This window comes from Narcine bancroftii, chromosome 6, assembly GCF_036971445.1.
Source record: "Narcine bancroftii isolate sNarBan1 chromosome 6, sNarBan1.hap1, whole genome shotgun sequence".
NCBI lineage: Eukaryota > Metazoa > Chordata > Chondrichthyes > Torpediniformes > Narcinidae > Narcine > Narcine bancroftii.
This window is the reverse complement of record NC_091474.1, coordinates 72,339,253-72,361,525: the sequence shown is the minus strand read 5'-3', so window position 1 is coordinate 72,361,525 and position 22,273 is coordinate 72,339,253. Positions and strand designations below refer to the sequence as shown.

General features: G+C 44.7%; 1 protein-coding gene across 5 annotated transcripts in view; it reads left to right on the top strand.

The window, feature by feature from the left end:
- Window positions 1-17,872, top strand: part of rassf4a (Ras association domain family member 4a) — a 101,691-nt gene extending 83,819 nt beyond the window's left edge. For all 5 annotated transcript variants that reach the window (XM_069885317.1, XM_069885315.1, XM_069885313.1 and 2 more), the window contains 8 exons: window positions 8,314-8,462; window positions 10,475-10,578; window positions 11,470-11,633; window positions 13,039-13,140; window positions 13,477-13,528; window positions 15,455-15,576; window positions 15,934-16,031; window positions 17,718-17,872. In XM_069885317.1, coding sequence (XP_069741418.1) covers window positions 8,314-8,462; window positions 10,475-10,578; window positions 11,470-11,633; window positions 13,039-13,140; window positions 13,477-13,528; window positions 15,455-15,576; window positions 15,934-16,031; window positions 17,718-17,787 — 861 coding nt within the window. In that variant the 3' untranslated portion in view covers window positions 17,788-17,872. The remainder of the gene's footprint in view (window positions 1-8,313; window positions 8,463-10,474; window positions 10,579-11,469; window positions 11,634-13,038; window positions 13,141-13,476; window positions 13,529-15,454; window positions 15,577-15,933; window positions 16,032-17,717) is intronic.
- The last annotated feature ends 4,401 nt before the right edge of the window (window positions 17,873-22,273 follow it).

Genomic DNA, 22,273 nt, shown 5'->3' with positions numbered 1-22,273 from the left:
TGGAAAGAAGATGGGTTTTAGGCAAAACCTCTGCCATTCATAAAGCATCCCTTTTAAATGTAAATCAAATTTTAATTTTGTTTTACAACACAGTAGAAGCCTATTCCAGCTACTGAAACCTGTGCAGCCCAATTAACCACTGACCCCGGTACGTTTTGAAGGGTGGGAGGAAACCGGAGCCCTCCGGGAAAACACAAGCAGAAGTGGGGAGAACGTACAAACTCCTTACAGACAGTGCAGAATTGGAACCCTATGGTGCAGCAAGCAAACACAAACCCTGGAAAAGACAGTACAACAGGCTTCAATCATTCAAAGTCTGTACACCAATTTCAGTCCCAATGGTGACTGACCCAGGAGGGACTGGCTCGGGTTTATATTCAGGTTGGTTTTTTGACAGCTGGCCAGGTGGAGTCAGCCTCCTCAATGGACTTCCTGCAGGTACAAAGGTCACCCCCTGGAGTAGGCTGGTGGTTGTATCACCACCAACCTGAGCCACTGGTGGTGTTGCACTACACTGCATTGCATTTGAAGCAAATCGTCATGGTTTCCAAGACTATTCGTCACATTGTACAAGTGACCTTACTGCAAAATATCTATTTCATTGCCTTTTCACTGCCCTGGGCAGGTTGAGGTTGTGAAAGGTGAAAGTAAATCTGTTAGATATCTTGGTCTTGTTGGGATGTCGGTGAAGGTTACCCAGCCTCGGACCCACACCCGGTTGTGCCCCAATGCACCGGGCAACACTACCGGTCCATGGGTTACTCCATGAATCCTCTGCAAGGATCATTCTGAAATGAAAATTTCCTGATTCCTCAGTTTTCAGGAATCTTCCATTTTACATTGATGTCATATTGCACAGCCCACAAAATTGTGAGGCCGTGGTTTGCAGCTTCCAGCCAGCTGTCTCCCTGGTCCTTTCCCTGAGAGCTGGTGCTTCCTGTAAGGCACCAGCGATGGACAACTGAACCGAGTTGACGTATGATACTTGTTGCTAAGGAGAAGTTGTCATTCCATCTGGAACGAATTTAGACCAGATGCTTAGTGATCACTGGATGACTGGCTTTGTTGCATTCCACTGCACACTTCTATACAGACAGCATGGAACCATGCCAGTGTACATTCCCTGTCAGTGATTGTGGCTTGAGAGTGAATGAGCTCACCAGGCGATCAGCATCAACAAAGCTAAGAGGGAAGAGGACAGATGTGGGGAAGATTTCATTCCCTCAGAAACACGTTAGCCCACACAACCTTTCTGAGTACAGTATACAGCAAAGCCCCTGGTATCCAGCACCTCCGGGGATTGGTAGATGCCGGGTAAGTGTATTTTCTGGTTGCATGATTGGTGAACTAACTGTGAGATGCGCCAATTTTAAATTTCCATGTTTTTTACCTATTTATTTTCTGTGATTTTTTTTGTGCCAGCTGCTTGAATTCCGGATACTGGGGTTTTTACTGTATATAGGAATGAACGCTTTACAAGAACCATTGTTCTGGAGCTGTACCCACTGAAATAAGGCCCTTCAGCCCATCATGTTCATGCTGACCCACCAATACCTATTGATACTAACCTCATTTTCATGGCCCATAGCTAATTCAAGTGCTTTCCCAGATATTTTTCAGTGAGAGTTCTGTCTCTATCCTCACAGATTCCAATATTCCTCCACTGATCCCCTCTATACCATTTTGCCCTTATCCTAAATCCCTACAGTTATATTTTAAATTTACACATTCAGCACGGTAACGGCCCTTCTGGGCCCATGAGCCCATGCCATCCAATTAACCTATACCCCCATATGTTTTGAAGGGTGGGAGGAAACGGGAGCCCCCAGAGGAAACCAGTGCAGACACGGTGAGAACGTACAAGCTCCTTGCAGACAGTGCGGGATTCGAAACTGGTCACTGGCGCGGCAACAGTGCTGTTCTATTATGTCCACCTCTACCAAGTCCCCCACATTCTTCCACTGAAGAAGAACCAGTCTCTCCTCATGAATGAAACTCTTCACCTAGGGAACCTGAAAGGGTCTGTTCCTGTGTTGTATGTCTAAGTTTGAACATCCTGGAGAATCCCCTCTGCACTCCATCCAGTGCATTCACCTTCCTACATGCAGTATGCCAGCCGTGGTCTGACTGATATTTTAGATATTTGTACCATAACCACTAAATCAGGGGTGACCAAATCACGGCTTGTGATTCACTTGTGGCTCTTTGACATGAATGTGAAGCTCACAGAGGTATTTTTGCACTGTAGTGTTAGTCTGATCATTGCGTGTGTGGCAGTGTTACAGGCAATGGGATTAGCGGAGTGCAAGTGTGATCCAGGCCATCCACCCATCCGAGCTCCCAACGCCCCGCTCGCCCGCCCATCCGAGTCGCTGATGTCTCAAACACAGACTTGCTACTTGGTCCCTGCCGTTTACCCATCTGAGCTTCTGACTATTCAAATGACTCATGTACTTACAGAGGTCAAAAGTTGTATGTGTGTATTAACCAATCCCTAAATTTTACCCTCAAAATTGGTCCACAAAATTCAACTATTTCACGTGTGCATTTTGATTATTGAATCTAATACAAATTAGCAATTTAAAAACTGAATACATAAATATTGTTACATAAATCTTCATATTTATATAAACTTTTTAATATCAAAATGTGCATGTAAGAGTGAAAACGTGTATCTAACCTTTTTTCATGTCTTGTGGCTCTCAAACATCTGAAGTTTATTGTAAACGGCTCCTACCTTCAGCAAATTTGCCCCCACCACCCCCCCCCCCGCCCCCGCACTTTTCTGTGCTCTTGTTAAAGAAGACCATGATACTGTACAACCTTTCCACACCTGATCTTCCTGTGCTGTCACCTCCTGAGATTTTTGGGCGTGCATCTAAATCCCTTTGTTCTCTGTGAAACATGAACCCCTCTTTCTTTTAGAATCAACACAGAAACAGGCCCTTTAGCCCAACTTCTCCTTGCTAACCCATCTACCCAATCTGGACCTATCTGCCTGAGTTCATCTCATCGCCCTCTCATATTTCCCATACCCAAATGTCCCTTAAACATTGCATTTGCACTCACCTCTCCCACTTGCTCTGGGAGACAAGAAGATGTTGTAGAATTTCACCCCCTCATGAATTCTCCAAGGACAACCGGCTTCATTAGTGAACATTCAGGGAACTTTCATCTAAGCCTCATATCCATGTTGTGGCTCCTTTACCTGCTGAATATTCCCAAACTCCCCCTGCCTGCCCCTTTTGTCCTTAATTTACTTCAACCTGTTTTGGGATTTTCCATTGTAAAACCACAGCAAGAACCAAACAGCAGTGAATATTATCCAGAGAATCTTTGACTTCCTGGTGACTTTAATGCGTGGCATATGTCAGTCTACGGAAGTCGTCCATTCCTGCAGTCCCTGCTGCTCTGATTTGATTTGGGATGTCACAGCTTTCTAGAATCCAATGTTGCAGTGAAAGAGCCCCAGGGGAATGATCTTTTATGAAAATTTCTTTTACAATGCGTTTGCCATGTTTTTAGAAACATTTCTTCAGTGAATTTTCTGCCCTTTTAAGACATGCAGTCTCCGCCTTCATTCTGAGAAGTGACACACTTCATTAAAACGTCTTTTTATCGATCTCCACTTCGTGCTGATGCCCAGCCTCAGGTGCCAGATCTATCACTGGACCCTGGGCACCTGTTGACGAGGCCGGGAACTCGATGGCAAGGGCGAGGGCAGGGTTGGAGAAGATTGAATGAACGTGTTCTGGTTGCAGCAATGTGACTCATTGAAGCCAAGAATGAGGCAACTGCTCCCATAACCCCACATGAAAGCTTCATCCTCATTGGTTCCTGCCTGTGGTCTGACAACCAGGAGTTCATTTCCTGGAGCCCAGAGTTCATCGGAACACCAGACGGTTTGAACTTCAGGGTGTTCAATCTTGGCTGTTGGAACGTTGATCGGAGAGGTGGGGATGCAACTTGCACCCAACCTGAAGGGTTATGAACAGTTTGCTGTACAAATCCCCATATGTCTGCTCCACCCTCTGAACATCGTAATCCAGACAGAGCAATGAGGTTTCGGAAGCAGAGGCAAGTCTCAAAAGCGACATCTGACCCCAGGCACGTCTCACTGTTCAGGACCCTCAGTCATGTTTCCACCAGAGTTCTTGGAGGATCATGAATAGTTAGGCATTTGACAAGGTCCTCCCTGAGATCTTGTTACCTGTGATCAAACCAGGTTCGGTGGGTTCATAGAGAAACAAATCCAGACACAAGCTAAACAAACAAAGGATGATCTGTATTGCGCATATGGGGAAACAAAACAACACTTGGTATTTTAAACAATGTAACCCAGTGGTTCTCAACCTTTTTCTTTCCACTCATACACCACTTTAATTAATCCCTATGCCATCGGTGCTCTGTGATTAGCCAGGTATTGCTTAAAGTGGAATGTGAGTGGGAAGAAAAAGGTTGAGAACCACTGATGTAAACAGTCACATTGGACACAGCGATCTCCGATACCAGTGGGTGCACGCATGCATGTATACACACACACACACACACACACACACACACACACACACACACGTGCAGTAATATTCAGTAAACAACACACACTTACAAGACAGGGACTCCAACACACACTCCCCATTCCCTGTACCAATGCGAGGTCTTCCCATACAATACTTTGATCTAAATGGGGTGCACACCTTACCAACGATCCTCCAGCAATGACCAGAGTTCACGACCTGGCGTAGAGCAGCATTCGTAGTCAGGACCCAGGAACAAAGGGACTGGTCAGCTGCACGTGGTGGGCTTTTAAAGGGTAGTAAGCTGGGGAGCCCGGCCAAGTAATCAGTCCCCCTTCACACTGCCAACCCTCCCCTAGGAAGCGGGAAAAGTTACCGGGCCTCCTGCTGCACTCGGGATCTTTTCCCGCTTCACCATGATTTACCTGGTTAATCAGCAACCTGGCATTTTAAAGGGGGGGGGGGGGTCCCACCTCCAGCAGTGATGATGCGAGAGCAGGTTGTGCTTTCAAACTGCCGGAAGGTGATTAGTGAGTTAACTCAGCTGGGCTCTGATACTTACCCCCACCAAGTTCAGAGCCCGGTTGAATTTAACAGGAATTTAACTCACCCTGCCAGGTTAGGACACTTCACACTGCACAATGACCAGGAACAGACCTGCTATTAGCTGGGTAACCCACACAGAATCGGCAATGTGAAAGGGGCTACACAATAAGTGATTTAAAGGGGCCAATGGTCAGGTGGCAACTAATGGGTGGGCAAAGTTTAACCTTGAATGGCAGTGATGAGACTTCCGACCAGGTTCCAGATGGAGAGGCCACGTGACCCTCCACAATCTACACGATAGTTGTTTCCAGTGGTGTATGGTGGGGATCGGTGCTAGGTCTATCATCATGTATCATCCTCAGTATATTAACAACTTGAATAACAGTGTAGTTAGGGTGGTGAGTAAGTTTTTGGGTGACAGTGAAGTCAAGACAAGAACAACCCAATGAAACAGCATTCTACGTGGGTCTCGGAGGGTCAGTGTGAGCAGCTCCTTTGGTCGTTCAGCATTCTCACTGCCCGTGGGAAGAACCTGTTCCTCAGCCTGGTGGTCCTGTCTCTGATACTCCTGGATTTCTTCCCCGACGGGAGCAGCTGAAAGATTTTGTGCGCTCTCTTCAGACAACAATCCTGGTACATCACGACGCATGGGAGAGGGAGACCCCAGTAATTCTCTCTGCCACTCTCATGGTCCTGTGGATTGACCTCCGATCCATTTCCCTGCAGCAACCGTACCGTACTGTGATGCAGCTGGCCAGGACGCGTTCAATAGAGCTCTTGGAGCAAGTTGACATAATGGTGACCAGTAGCCTTGCCCTCTTCGGTCTTCTCAGGAAGTGCCAAAGGTTATCTGACATTAAACTGGGAAAGTGGACCAAGGAATGGCAGATGGGATTTAACTCAGAAATGTGTGAGGTGTTGCAGTTAGGAAGATTAAACCAGACCGATAGTAGATAGTGGTGCCAGAAAAGTGTATATGACAGAGAGACCAAGAAGTACAGGGACATATTCCATGAAATGGCGTCACACCCAGATGGGATGGTGAGGGGGACATTAGGTTGGTTTATTCAAAAATGCTGGAGAAACTCAGCAGGTCAAACCGTGTCCTTTATCTTTCTTTGGCTTGGCTTCGCGGACGAAGATTTATGGAGGGGGTAAAAAAGTCCACGTCAGCTGCAGGCTCGTTTGTGGCTGACCAGTCCGATGCGGGACAGGCAGACACGATTGCAGCGGTTGCAAGGGAAAATTGGTTGGTTGGGGTTGGGTGTTGGGTTTTTCCTCCTTTGCCTTTTGTCAGTGAGGTGGGCTCTGCGGTCTTCTTCAAAGGAGGCTGCTGCCCGCCAAACTGTGAGGCGCCAAGATGCACGGTTTGAGGCGTTATCAGCCCAATGCAGCAAAGATAAAGGTACAAAACCAACGTTTCAGGCCCTTGATCAGGGACTGGGCAAAATGTCGGCAGGTGCCTGAATAAAATGGGGGGAGGAGCACAGTCCAACAGGTGAATGCGGGTGGGAGGGCAGAAGAGAAAAACGCTGGGAAAACCCTGGGAAGGGGGGTGAATGGAGAGGTGAGGGGATCTGGGGTGGGGGGTGAATGGAGGGCTGGGGAGACCAGAGGCAGCAGGCAGGGGAGGGTGGGGTGGGGGAGGGTTCAGAGGAGAGTTCAGGGAGAGGCGGAAAGAAAGGAGAAACTCAAAGGAGAGGGTGTGGGCTGAGCAAGGAGACGGGGGTCAGTGGGGGGCGCGAGACGGTGGGGTCGAGCAGTCTTTATCGGTCAGGGCATTCGATGCAGGAGATGTGATATCATGAAATAGCAATCAGTCATTGATGAGACTACCCTTGGAGTATTGTAGGTAGTTTTAGTCACTCAGTTGTAGGAAAAAAGTAAGTCTCCTTTATTTATCATTCATCCCCTGCTCACACGGTAAAGACGAGATAGTGTTTCTCCAGGACCACGGAACAGATTTACATAAATATGTTAGAATAAGTAAAATATTAAGGCATATACATTAAATGTCCACAGTACCCTATCCACATATGTTCTGGGAGTTCAGGAGCTTGATGGCTTGGGGGAGAAAAGCTATTACCCAACTGGACGCAACGACCTGAGTACCACGGTACCCCCTACCAGATGGCAGAAGGGAGAACAGTTCACATGAGGGGTGCATGGGGTCCTTCTCAATGTTTACTGCCCTTCAGCTGCATTGAGTGATGTAGACGTCCTTCACGGTAGGAGGAGAGCCCCCAATGATCTTCCCTATCCTCTGAAGGGTCTTTATAAATCATAAAACTGGGAAGGGAGCAGAAAAGATTCATGAAAATGTTACGAGAACACAATGCTTGAGGTATGAAAGGGCTGGGTAGGCTGGAACTTTTCTTCCTGGAGCTGGGGGATTGAGGGGGAACCACGGGGTGGTAGATAAAATCAGAAGGGGCATAAATAAGGTAAAAGTCACAGTAGGAGAAGAGAGGGTCGGAGAGTCTAAAACTAGAGGGCATTTGAAAGGGCAAAGATTTAATGGGATCTGAGGAGCACAGGTGCGTAGTGTGTGGAGTGAGCTGACAGGTGCTTGGATAGGAAGGGGTTGAAGGGAATTTGGCCGAACACAGGCAAATGAAATGAGCTTCAGTTGACAAATTGGTCCGATGTTATCTCTGTACTGTAAAACTCAATTACTCTGTTCTTGGCCATGGTAATTTAGATAGAATGGAACAGTAAATCAAAAATTGTAAAATGATTAGATTTAGTTATTGGACTTCCTGATTAGTTGTTGAAATGTAATATTTATACTTCATAATTGTTTGTCTGGAGTTCAAAGGAACAAATCAGAGCCTTTTCATGAGAATTGTGGAATCCTACAGCACGAGGCCCATTCAGCTCATCATATTTGGGTCAGCTTTCTGCTTTAGCTAGGGATCCATGAGGAAGCAGGGCAAAAATGTGCTGATGGGATGAGGTTTGGGGCACGAGGATAGAGCAGGCAGGCGGGAATGCACGTGATGTCCTACGTGCACGTGTCGCTGGATGTGGTGGAAATTAGTTGTTTCCTAACCACGCCAGTGATGGGCACAGATGGGAGAAATGGAATTTGGGCACTATCATGTGGCCAAGGAATGTACTGCACCTACATATATTTTGCCTTCACTGCCAGTTACAAGGGCAGTATAACCACTGTGTGGCCATACACACAGGGATAGTTTGTGGGCTCCAGACTCAGCTTCCTGACCGTGAACTTTTGCCTTTCCTTTAGGATGAAGAGGAACTGATCATCGAGGGGCTTCTGAACATATCCTGGGGCCTAAGGAGACCGATAAGACTCCAGATGCAGGATGATAACGAGCGAATCCATTTCTCGGTTTCCAAACTGCTCCATTTGGATCAGGAGATGAATTTGCACAAGTAAGCATCGAACTGCGGGACACTAACTAAATGTAACTGCAGGAAAGATATCAATAAGGTCGAAAGAGCGCAGAGAAGATTTACAGGTACTTCCCAACTTATGACCGTAATTCATACCGAAGAATGGACATAGGTCAGAATTGTGTACTTACCTTGTTAGTCGGCGTCCCGGGGTCCGTAGGCTGGGCGTGGCCATCTTGATTCCTGTGCACGTGCACAAGTCTTTGGTTAGCGCACGTGCAGTGGGTTTATGTATTGGAGTTTGGTTGCCACATGCAAGAGTTAAATGCCCTAATTATATTGAATTTGCACCCTTAACTCTCGCACGTGCACAACCAAATTCCAATACACGAACCCCCCACGCATGTGCCAACCAAAGACTCGCGCATGCACACAGGAATCAAGATGGCCGCACCCAGTCTATGGCCCTCGGGACACCAACTAACAAGAGAAATGGATACATTTTGGTTCTTACATGCCCTGAATCCTTATTATAGGGCATAAACTGTGTAATATTATATTTTTTTCTTTAATTTTTAACAAATTTTCAGTTGTGTGTGTAGATGTACATTAGTTGCATAGGTCGCAAGTTGGGAGTACCTGTTGCCCAGACTTTAGGAACTGAGTTACAGGGAAAGGTTAAACAGGCTTTATTCCCTAGAGCATAGAAGAATGAGGGGAGGTTTGATAGAGGAGTTTAAAATTATGAGGGGGATAGACTGAGTAAATGTAGGTCAGCTTTTTCTACTGAGGGTAGGTGAAATACAAACCCGAGGTCATGGGTTAAGAGTGAAAGGGAAAAAGTTTAGGGGGAACATGAGGGGGAACTGCTTCACACAGGGAATGGTGGGAGTATGGAACGAGCTGCCAGCTGACATGGTGAATGTGGGCTCAATTTTAACATTTAAGAAGAATTTGGACAGGTACATGGATGGGAGGGGTATGGAGGGCTATGGTCTGGGTGCAGGTCAGTGGGATGAGGTGAAAAAATGGTTTGGCACAGACTAGAAGGGCCAAAAAGGACCTATTTCTGTGCAGTAGTGTTCTATGATGGTGCAGAGGGATCTGGGTGTCCTTGTGCATGAACATAAAAAGTTAGCAGGTAGTTAAGTAAACAAACTCTGCCAGAGGAACTCAGCAGGTCAAACAGCATCAGTGAAAGTAAAAGAATGGTGATGTTTCGAGTCAGTGAACCATAGACTCGACCTCACTTTATCCTCATTCCTTGCACTCTTTATTTATTTTTGAAATGTGATTTATAGCAATATAGTAAACCCCCTGGTATCTGGCCCCTATATGGATAAGTAGATGATGCCAAATAAGTGTATTTCCCGGTTGCTTGAGATTGCGAGGAGCATAATTGTCAAACTAACGGTGAAGCACCAATTTTAAACTTCCTTTTTTATACCTATTTATTTTCTTTGATTTTTTTGCTGGGTGCCAGTGCCTGTTTACATTCTGCTTAGACCTCGATAAAAATTGATGAAGGGCTCAAACCCGAAACGTTGGTTCTGAACCTTTATCTTTGCTGTATAAAGTTTGACCTGCGGAGTTTCTCCCAACATCGTGTTTTTACTTCAGCTGCAGTGTCTGCAGACTTTGAGATTATTCCTAATCTTTGTCCAAATCCACTGACAACGTTGCTTCTTCTTTCCTGTTTCACACTGTGCAAACTGAGGGCATGAATTGCTGATTATAACCCTCACCCGTTGTTTCTCTCCTCCCTTCTCGAATCCAGCCCACGTAACAGCTCTCGGCTCACGTCCAGCCGGGAATTAAATTTCTCATAACCGTAATTCCCAAAACTTAGAGTATCAGGAGATATTGGGGGCCTGTGATTCAGTGGTTGAGGGTAATCCGTGTCATGGTTTCTACCCAGGGATGTTGCCTGACTTGTTGAGTCCCTCCAGCACCTCGAACTCTACTGAGGATTCCAGAATCCCTTTGTTACAGTTTCTTGCATTATTTTCACGGTGCGATTTTCATGAATATCTGCTCATTGACCCTTGTAGAAAAGGAATAACGTCATGGACCTTCACAAATACCAGTTTATGTGAAAGAGAGTCAACCAACAGTGATAATACTGCCCAAATCATGGCAAACAAGAGGACTGGAGGTAAGCACAATGAGACTAGCCAGACGGGGCACAACAGGGAGGTACCCACCCAACCCCAGAACTAGTGTTGGTCAACAGGGAGGTAACCCCCCCCCACCATCTCCCCGAACCAGCTGCCATGTTACCATGTTAGTACATCCCACAGATTCTGTTGTCTCTGAGTTAAATTCCATCTGCCAGTCCATGGGTTGCTTTCCCCGATGATCTAGATCCTGTTACAAGCTGAAATAACCTGTCCATTCCACTGCCAATTATATTATTTTCCAAAATGACTAAATCTTCATGCTACATTTTGTATAAGTCACTAATTTATATAAAACAACAGTGGACCCAGCACCGATCCCCATTCATCACAGGTCTCCAATCTAGTACCAACCCTCCATTACCATGCTCCCATCAAGCCAATTTTCTCTCCAATTGGCCGCTCACCATGTGATCTCACCTTCCAGGCTAGCCTGTCACATGGGACCTCATCAAAAGTCTTGCTAAAGTCCAAGTAGAATATGTCCTGCCCTAGTCAGATCTCCTGGTCACCTCTTTAAAAACTCAGTCCCTTATTTGAAGCCACGCAATAGTCTTCACCTTTCCAAATGTAGATCCCATCTCTCCAAAACCCCTCCAGTCACCTACCCACCACTGATGTCGCCCCTGGCTATTCCTCCCAGTCATTCCCATCTCCCACAAACAGTATCTCCCAATCATTCCTGTCAAAACTAGTGCCAATTACGTGCTCCAATCTCTGGTAACATCTTTAACTCCAAAGCAAATTGCCACGAATGATCCAAGATGCGTAAATTATATTTTAAGGGTTTTGTCTCCTTCCTTGATTGGTCTGTGGTACACGGACACTCATGGTGCTGCCCTCTGCCTATTGAGCACTCTTTTATCCAGAATCCAGTAGCACTACATACGAGGATGAAGTCCCACAGCTCATGCGGACAAAGAGCGACGCAAGTTGTTTGATACAGCGCCGGGTGAAAGGTCATACAGCAGGAGAGACTCAGCGCATGAGGCGGCACCGGTTCTCCATCAACGGGCACTTCTACAATCACAAGGTACAGGTGGAGAACAGGCGTGTTTCCCATTAGGGTAACCAAGACAATTTGCTGCCGACTGTTCAGGACAAAAGACTGTTTCTTTGGTGTGATGGCTCCAAGCTTGTCATTTACCTGTCGGGGTAGAGTGCTTATGACGTGAAGCACAAAAGTCTGCAGATGCTGTGATTGTAGTCATAACATAGATGCTGGAGGAACTCAGCCAGTCTCACAGGAGGTAAAGATATATTAGCGACGTTTCAGGCCTGAGCCCTTCTTCAACGTATTGGAGGAAGGGCACAGGCCTGAAACGTCAGTTGTATATCTTTATCTCCTGTGAGACCGGCTGAGTTCCTCCAGCATCACTGTGTGTTAACTGGTGTTTATTAGCCATTGAGAATGAGTGCATGGCTTGGCCCATCTCTCGACCCCAGGAACAAGAAATGTGCCATTCCAGGTGCCGTTCTTCAAATACAAATCATTAATCATCCTAGAGTTCTATTTGACAATCGGCCAACATCATCATTCTGGTACCAACCTTTTCTCATCGCTACCTTCAAGATGCCTGAATTTCAGCTCCTCTTGGTTCAAAATCACTCTTTTTCCAGCCGCTATCAGATTTTTGAAATGTCCCATTTCACCCAAACCACCCCACTGTGGGGTGGGGGCCACAGCATATTTAAGTAAAAGCCTTGTTTTCTTTTCACTTCACATACCAGAAATATTTTTTACATAGTCGGTAGGAGAGAGGTGTGGAAGAAACCAACTAAACGAATGTTTCACAGGGAAGGGGCCCATAAACTTTTAAGCAAGTCCTAGGGGGTCCATAGCCTAAAAAAGGTCGGGACTGTCTGGTCCAAACCATAAACTATGCCAGAACCTCCAAAGATCAGTCTGTGTAACATCACTTTTTTCTTGCACGAACTGCAACTGTGAACATTTATTTCTCCTTTTTTAATTTCTTATCTACTTTTCTATTTTGTGTTAGAGTTGGAATAACCCCACAAATATGAATTGTTTTTATTGCATTAATAACATGAAATGTATCTGATGGTGAGTGGTGATGAGAGTTTATTGTCATGTACAACGTGCAGATCCACTGAAATCCTTGCTTACTGCAGCCACACATCAACTCTAACTTACACCCTTCTGCATTGAAGATAGCAGTGAGATGAGGTTATAACCAGGGTGATGGGGTTCCTCATGACGTTGGCTGCCTTCTTGAGCTGGTGTCTTACATCAATGTCTGCAATGGATGGGAGGTCAGGCCAGAGGCTACTTTCTGGGCACATGATCTCCCAAACCAGGCCGTCGCACAAGCAGTCAGTAAATGTTCCACAGGGCACCTATAGAAGTTGTTCTCAAGTCCAAGCAATGGTAACAGACATCACTTATGTTACATGACCGATATGTCTTTCACCTGCAGACATCCGTGTTTACCCCAGCCTATGGGTCAGTGACCAACGTGCGTGTGAATAGCACCATGAACACCTCACAAGTACTGTCTTTGCTGCTCAATAAATTCAGGGTAAGTGAGGCCAGAGCATGGGTTAAAACTACATAATCTTTGGCTCGAATTTGTGGCGAGACTTCACTATTACTATTACAGTAACTTCCACGGCCACAGTGAAATGTGCAGTCACAGACGTGTCCCTCCACCATGTCCCGCTCTCCAGGAGCCGGTGATCATGGTAGTTTTCCATCACATTATCAACACTGCCTGTTGCATTCATTCATCTTATTTACTGCCCAACCTCTCCAGCTCCAATCACGGTGAAGTTCCATTTCCTCACATTTTAATTGTTCTTGAAGACTTCAAAATTATAAATAATTATTCGCTTCATTTTCTTGATGTGTTTTGCAGGTGGAAAATGTTCCGGATGAATTTGCTCTTTATGTTGTGCATGAAAGTGAAGGTATGTTTGGGAACAATTATTAAAGTTGACACTCCAGCATCCATGGGTTGACACACTGCTGACCATGTGCTCTGGTCCCTGTTAGTCATTGTATTCTCTTTATGTTGATATGTTACCTCTACTCCTGGTGTTTTTATTTTCATCAGTAAAATACAAGATTCAAGATTTCTTTATTGTCATGTAATTGAATACTTGTAATATTACACAAAATTTGCTTTAGTCTGCCCAATGGGAGGACAGATCCACCATCAGCAGGAATTGCCCAGTGCCACATACAGTCAGAGAAAAAGAGTCCCCCCACAGGGTCACCGAGTGTCCACGGATTCTCCTCCAGCCCTCCTGCAGCCACACAGACTCCAGTCCAAACCATCGGTAACCCGAGCTCCAGATCTGAACCTTCAACATGATCCAGAAGCCTTCACTAGCAATAAGAGCAGCAGAACCTTATCCCCTTTTTAATATTTGCACTTGTCCAATCTGATGAAGCCTTAGTTGCAAAGAGGATTTGAACAAGTTCATTAAAAGTTCAATTGTAAATACGGAGTGCACATGAAGACCAGGTCAGCTAGAATGGTGGACCACCCAACAGGAGTCAAGCAGCCCACTCCCAATCTGAAATCCTCTTGCTGTTCACTGGTTAACAAAGGATTGCCATTCCTGCCAAGGGTACAAGGAGCAGAATCCTACCAAAGCACTGAATGAATCCCATTCAGTGCAGGCTCTAGGATTCAGCAGGCCCCTCCCAGCACCAGAACACAAATGATTGTTGTTCCAGTTTCCACATTTGCTTCCTGAAATTACAAATGATCAAGGATGCAAGTTGGTTAATACTGTTACAGCAGGGAAGAGAATTTGACACCACTACTAGCCACTTGTTTAATAGCATTATTAATAAAATGTTTTGAAGGCTACAGAATTCTAGTATCAAGGTGGGTTATGCGTATTATGGGTGTGAGGGAAGGGAAAAATTACTGTATAAATACTCATGTAATCACCAAACATTTTCAACTGATTTTTCAGGGGGGAGGGGGAGTTGACTTTTACACGGGTCATACTTTTGACCGTGGTAAGTACCTATGTTGTTCAAGCCAAGGGACCAGGTGCTAAGTGTGCATTCAGATCATTGGGAGCTCAGATGGGCAGGCAGCCAAAGCCTAGGAGAGAGTATGTAGCTGGAGCGTCAGGAACTCTGGTGGGTGGGCAGTTGAGGTGAGGCTCTGCGGTCGGGCCATCGGGAACTCAGATGGGCAGGCGGTAGGGGCATTGGGAGCTTGGATGGGTGGATGACTGGGGCCAAAAAAAGGGGGTTGACTTTTACATTGTGATTTTAGATTGTTGTGGAGTCGGTTTACATAAGTCGGCACATCATTGTGGGCTGAAGGGCCTGTACGGTGCTGTAATATCCTGTGTTCAATATACTAAATTATATTTGCCACAAGGCAGTGGGAGGACAGAGGCAGGTCTTGTAGCATCTATAGGAGACCGTTTCACACCTGAGCCCCTTCTTCAAAGTATAACCAAAAAACTGAACGGCATCTGAATAAAGATTGAAGACTGGCCAGGCTCTGTGAAAGGAGACAGAGGGTAAAGGGGAGAGGATGAGAGAGCTGGGGGAAAGGTGGCAGGGGGAAGAAGCTGGCGAGGTTTTAACGGAAACTGGAGAAATGTTTGTGAATACCATCCGGTTGGAGTGTACCCAGACTGAAGATGAGGTGTTCCTCAAATTTACAGGTGGTCCCATGTGTCAGTCTCCATCGGGAAAGTAGCAAGCTGAGATAGAAGGTCTGAAAATATCAACATATCCTCATCGTCTCACTTTATTACCAGGAATATTCAAGAGTGGCTTATTTTTTGTTTTATATTTTCTGAGCTGTTTGGCCGCATTTAACTCGACTGAATCATAAAACTTCATGTCTCCTCTTGCAGAAAGAACAAAGTTAAAAGATTCAGAGTACCCACTGATATCACGGATCCTGCATGGCCCCTGTGAAAAAATAGCACGGATCTTCCTGATGGAGAAAGATCTCGGTGAAGAGGTCACATATGACGTGAGCTCTGCGGTGTTTAAATTGTTTAACCTCCTAAAAGCTTGATCAAACCCAATGATGTGGGCAACACGTTTAGCATAGTGGTTAATGCAACGCTGCTACAGCATCAAGGATTGGGATTGAGGGTCTAATGCCATGCTGTCCGTAAGGAGTTTGTACATTCTCCCTATGTCTGTGAGGGTTTTCTCTGGGAGCTCCGGTTTCCTACCACCGTTCAAAAACGTACTAGGGTGAAGGTTAATTGGGTGGCACTGGTTCAAGGGCCTGTTACCATGCTGTAGGTCTAAATTTAAAAAAAAATCAAAATTATAAATGAAATCTGTCTGATTGATGTTCCAATTGTGTTTTCTCTCAAAGGTTGCACAGTACATTAAGTTTGAGATGCCAGTTCTCGATAGCTTTGTGGAGAAACTGAAGGAAGAGGAGGAAAGGGAAATTAACAAGCTAACAGTAAAGTAAGTACAGGTAACATGGTCAGTGGTGTTACATCTGGACCAGCAGTAATCCCAGTGAATGGATAACATTGTACCCCCAGTAACTGACTGATGACATTTGGCATTAGGATGGTAAACACCATTCATTACCTTCAATGTTTTTTTTTAATTTGAGAGTTTTGGCATCACCAGTAAGGCCAGTCATTACCCACCCTTAACTGTTCTCAAGAAGCTGGTGGTGTCCCGTTTGAACCACTGTAGTTCTCCCATGGGGCTGTTCCAGGACTTAGACCCAGCTGTGAGGAAAGCAGCTGCCTTCCGATGGTGAGGTCTTCCTAAACCTATTGCCCGCGTCCGATTTGCCGGGAGAGGTTGTGGATCTGAGAGGTAGAGTTAGGGTAGCCAGGTGGAATTTTGATGATGGTAAACACGGTAGCCACTCTCCATCAATGCTGTGGGGCAGTGACATTGCAGGTAGACCTAGTGGCAGCTTGTGTGGAAGGCGAAGGAAGAGTTCCTTGTCATACACATAAGTACAGGTGCAATGAAAGTCTTGCTTGCTGCAGCTTTCCAGCTACTAAAAACACACCACCCATTTAAGTATAGTTAACAAAAAGACACCAGGAATAGAGAAAAAAAATATATAAAAGGGCTTACCATGCCCAGGCCCCAAACTTCAGTGTGTTTCCTCTCAAATCCTCTGGTTTCTTATCATATCCCAGACATGTGCAGGCTGATAGGTTAATCAGTCACTGTTAATTAACCCTTGGGGAGTTGAAAATAAATTGTTGGGGGGGGCGGGGAAGGATGAGACTGATGAGGTTGTTCAAAGAAGACAACATTTAAGAGATGCCTAAATCCACTATGATGCAATCACGAAGGTTCGCCAGTGGCTGTACTTTGTGAGGTGTTTGAGAAGATTCGGTATGTCATCAAACACTCTCCAAAACTTCTACAGGTGTACTGTGGAGAGCATTCTGTCTGGTTACATCACTGCCTCGTACAGAGATGCCATTGAGGACATTGACATGATGCTGTGTCTCAAGAAAGCAGCCTCTATCCTCAAGGACCCCCCCCCCCCCCCCACCCCATCCCCCTGGCCATACCCTCTTCACTCTGCTACTATTAGGAAGGAGGTACAGGAGCTTAAAGACGAGCATCTAGCAGCCCAAGGACGACTTCTTCCTCTCTGCCATCAGATTCCTGAATGATCAATGAAACAGACTCATTTGGACTTTTTCTTGCTCTATTTTTAATTATTTTGTACAGTGTTTATATAAACGTTTGCCCTGTGATGCTGCAAATTTTGTTGCTTGTTCTGCAGACACTGTGGTTTAAGTAAAAACACAATGATTTTTATATAACAAAGATACAGAACCAACATTTTGGGCTTGATTTTCATCAAGGCATGAACAAAATGTAGGCAGGTGCTGGCCCCCATCGACAGTTTGCTCATACTTTGTTGAAGGGCTGAAGCCTGAAATGTTGATTATGTGCTTTTATCTTTGCTCCATAAAGTTCACTGTTTGACCTACTGAATTTCTCCAGCATTGTGTAAAATTCAATAAGGTCTGGCAGGTATTGATGCAATTGTTTTATTTCTCACTAGAAAATGAGTACTCCGTGCATTAAGTCTGCAGGGTGCGTAAATGTTAAAGGCACTTTAAACAAACGTGTTATGGACATCCTGTTATTCTCTGTTTGAAGGTACAGTGCACTGAGATCAATGATACATCAACAATTAGAAGATCGAACAGAGACAGAGGACTATATCTGAGCAACTTTCAACTTTCAAAACATTGAAATGTCATGAGTCAGTTTGGATGACTTCTCAAGAATAAATTTCACTGGATAAATGTAAATTTGTTCAATTTGTGTAAAATAACTCCTTTTCATGGAACTTTTGTCAAAATAAGACTCCTGTCTTTTACAAAAAACCTAGTATATGTTTTTGAATTAACATTTAATAATGCATAACATTTTGTCAGAAAAGCACTTTTATACTTTAAATATTGCTTAATTTAACATAATTATTTTTAAATGTGTAAAAACTTGACTAAAGTAAGGTTTCTAAGTGTGGACATATAATGCATAAGGAATGTTGGGATATGAACCATTAATATGACATTTTTGTAATTTATACAAGTTTCAATAAGACCACAAGTCAAAGCAGCAGAAATAGGCTATTCAGCTCATCAAATCTGCCCCACCATTTAATCATGAGCTGATCCATTTTCCCTTTCAGCCCCACTGGTCTTCTCCCCATAACCTCTGATGCCCTGGCTAATCAAGAACCCATCAATCTCTGGCTTACAGATATCCAATGAAATGGCCTCCACAACTGGCTGTGGCAATAAATTCCACAAATTTCCCACCCTCTAGCTGAAGAAATTCCTCCACATCTTCATTCTGTGAGAAACAGAAGTACTTCACAGAATTTGCTCGAGACAAAAATTGAGAACAAAGAACATTTAATATACAACAATGCAAAGTTGGGTGCTTCCCCTTACCCTGGGAATACACACACACACACACTTGGGGTCACCCAACTTTTATACAGTTTATTTCAGTATAGAAGTACCCTCCCCCTTACATTCTTCAGCCTCCTGGATGTATCTCTAAGAACATGGTCTTGGGGAAATTGATGGGATTGAAGGCAGATAAATCCCAAGGGCCTGATAATCTACATCCTAGGGTACGTAAGGAAGTGGCCATTCAGATAGCAGATGCTTTAAGAATTATTTTCCAGAACTCGATAGACTCAGGATCAGTACTCATGGATTGGAAGGTAGCTAATGTTACCCCATTATTTACAAAGGGGGAGTAGAGAAAAAGCGGGTAATTATAGGCCGGTGAGCCTTACATCAGTAGTGGGCAAAATGATGAAATCCATTATTAAGGATGTAATAGCGGAGCATATGACTAGCAGAGAAGGGATCGGACAGAGTCAACATTGATTTACAAAAGGTAAATCATGCTTAACAAATCTATTGGAATTCTTTGAGATGGTGACAGGTAAAATAGATGGGGGAGAGCCAGTGGATGTGGTGTACCTGGACTTCCAAAAGGCCTTCGATAAGGTCCCGCATAAACGACTGGCTTACAAAATCAAGGCTCATGGGATTGGGGGAAAAGTATTGATGTGGATTGAGAACTGGCTGGCAGGTAGAAGACAGAGAGTTGGGATAAATGGCTCATTTTCTGAGTGGCAGGCGGTGACCAGTGGTATGCCACAGGGATCTGTACTGGGACCCCAGCTGTTCACAATTTACATTAATGATCTGGATGAGGGGATTGGATGTAATATCTCCAAATTTGCAGATGACACCAAGCTAGGAGGGGTTGTGTGCATGGAAGAGGGGGTCAGGAAGTTCCAGTGTGATTTGGATAAATTGAGGGACTGGGCAGATACATGGCAAATGCACTACAATGTGGATAAATGTGAGGTTATCCACTTTGGAAATACAAACCGGAGGGCAGATTACTATTTGAATGGCAATAGATTAAGAGATGGGGAAGTGCAGAGAGACCTAGGGGTACTTGTACACCAGTCTCTGAAGGTGAGCATGCAGGTACAGCAGACGGTTAAAAAGGCAAATGGTATGTTGGCCTTCATATCAAGAGGGTTTGAGTATAGGAACAAGGATACCTTACTGCAGCTGTACAGGGCCTTGGTGAGACCCCACCTGGAGTATTGTGTGCAGTTTTGGTCACCTTATCTAAGGAAGGATGTTCTTGCAATGGAGGGAGTGCAGAGGCGATTCACCAGGCTGATACCTGGAATGGCAGGAATGACTTATGAGGAAAGATTGCGCAAATTGGGATTGTACTCACTGGAGTTTAGAAGATTAAGAGGGGATCTCATAGAGACATATAAAATTCTGGCAGGACTGGACAGAATGGATGCAGATGGGATGTTTCCAATGATGGAAAAATCCAGAACCCGGGGCCATGGTTTGAGGATAATAGGCAAACCATTTAGGACCAAGATGAGGAGGAATTTCTTTACCCAGAGGGTGGTGAATCTGTGGAATTCATTGCCACAGAGGGCAGTAGAGGCAGGTTCATTAAATATATTTAAGAGGGAATTAGATACATTTCTTCAGTATAAGGGTATTAAAGGTTAGGAGAGAAGGCGGGGATGGGGTATTGAACTTTAAGATCACCCATGATCTCGTTGAATGGCGGAGCAGGCTTGAAGGGTCGAATGACCAACTCCTGCTCCTATCTTCTATGTTTCTATCTATTATCTATCCTTATCTTATTCATACTGGCTTTATTCATTACACATATATCCATATTAGTTTTCTTCATCTTTCATATTTTCATATTAGTTTTACTCATCTCTCACAATCCTCACTTTTCTTTTAGCTACGCTTCGTGAATTCTCAACTGGAAATGTATTACTTGTAAACTTGGTCTTTTTCCCAGCGGGTCAGTAAACGAACTGCAGTCTCAGCATCATCAGACAGAATTTGGGAAACATACATCCTTTGGGTTATAGTGATCTGACGAGGGGTCCGTTGAATTAAATACTGCACACAAGTCTTTAGGCAGGGGAGCACCATAATGGCCAGAATAGCGAGTCCAGCTGCTATAAGGGCTGTGGGTATCAGACTCCAGTTACCAATAAAATGTCTAGTCCATCCCACACCGGACCAAGGTTGCCAAGTCTGAACCTGGGCATGGGAAGATTTTCAAACTCCTGAAGAAGTGTCTTTAACCGCTTGACCGTTGTGAGCATAGTCATTAACCAGTCTTTCACAAACGCTGCCTTCAGCAGCCGACGAGTAATCGAGAGCCAGGCGGCTTTGTTGAACTGTGGCTCGTATCTGTCGTCTTTCTTCAGCCCATAAATTCAGGGCCATCACTGTCTGTTCGGTGATGATCTCCAAGGCTGGAGTCTGATTAAACGATTTAAATGCCAAGCAGCTGTGGTGTTGTGGAGCAGCTTACATAATTTACAACTGGAACTCCCCTTACAGTGGTGGTTCTTAACATTCCGAATGTCTGTGTGACCCAAAGGATGATTTACAGGAGACCAAGTTGGGGAGGGGTGTTTCTTGTCACTTAACCTGTGAGTTGCAGCTTGTCTGCGAACATTAGCATAAGTATCACTGAACCTGTGAGTTACAGCCTGTCTGTGAACATTAACATTATGTATTTACTCTATCTCTGCTACATGTACAATCCTGACCAACATTCTGTCTGTTATTGTCCCACCATCTTCTTTGTGCTATCTCTTTAAAACTCCTCTTTTTAATAACTGTAGAGGCCGGAATACAAACCAAGTCTACTCCCCTAGGGCCGTTCTGTTCCCCTGGTCCATGTTGGGATCCTATATTAACCCATACTAAATAAGGTACCCCATTATGACTATACTCTATACCTGCGCCCTGTCTGCATTCTAAAGGTAACTAATTGTCACCTCTGCTGCCCCTATTCCAGGAGGACTTAATACATTGTGAGCAATTTGGTGATTTCCCAAAAATTGGGAACCAACAAGTAAACAAAACAGCAAATGGTAAAAACATTACAGCATTTTTTCCCAGCGTAGTGTAACTTTCAGATCAGTAGGATGAAGGACTGCACGCCAGGTGGAGGGTATATTATCAATGTCTTTAGTCTGTGGATCAGCAGCTTGTTTAATTCATTCTATGTGAGTCCACCCCTTTTCTTTCGTTCACACTGCAGTGTCTGTAATCAAAAGTACACAATAGGGGCCGTCCCAGACAGGTTTTAGTTGGTGATCTTGATATGCTTTTACATATACCCAATCACCAGATTTAATAAAATGAATAGGATGCTCCAGGGGTGGGTTTTGAGCTAATAAACCCTTCCATTTTAATTCGTATAGAGAGGCAGAAAGTCCCTTTAAATATTTGGGATATGTACTGGTCGTTCGCCTCAGGGGTAGGGGTATTAAAAGGTGACATACAAGGTTCGAGTATACCATCTTTCACCAACTGGTCAATTACTGGCTGCAGCCCCTTTCGGCCAGCCATTGGAATTGGATACTGCTTTCGTCTAATTACTTGCTCAGGATCTTTTAAAGTAACTTGCAGGGGAGGAATATCTAACACTCCATTGCTTCTTTTTGCCCATACTCCAGGATTTATTAGTTCCCGATCCTCCTCGGTTAATACATACAATTGAACCCCGATACCTGATTCCTGTGGTCTGATGCTGATAGCCAATTGGTCCTGTAAATCTCGTCCTAACAAACAAACTCCAGCTTGGGGAACCAGTAGAATGTCCTCTGT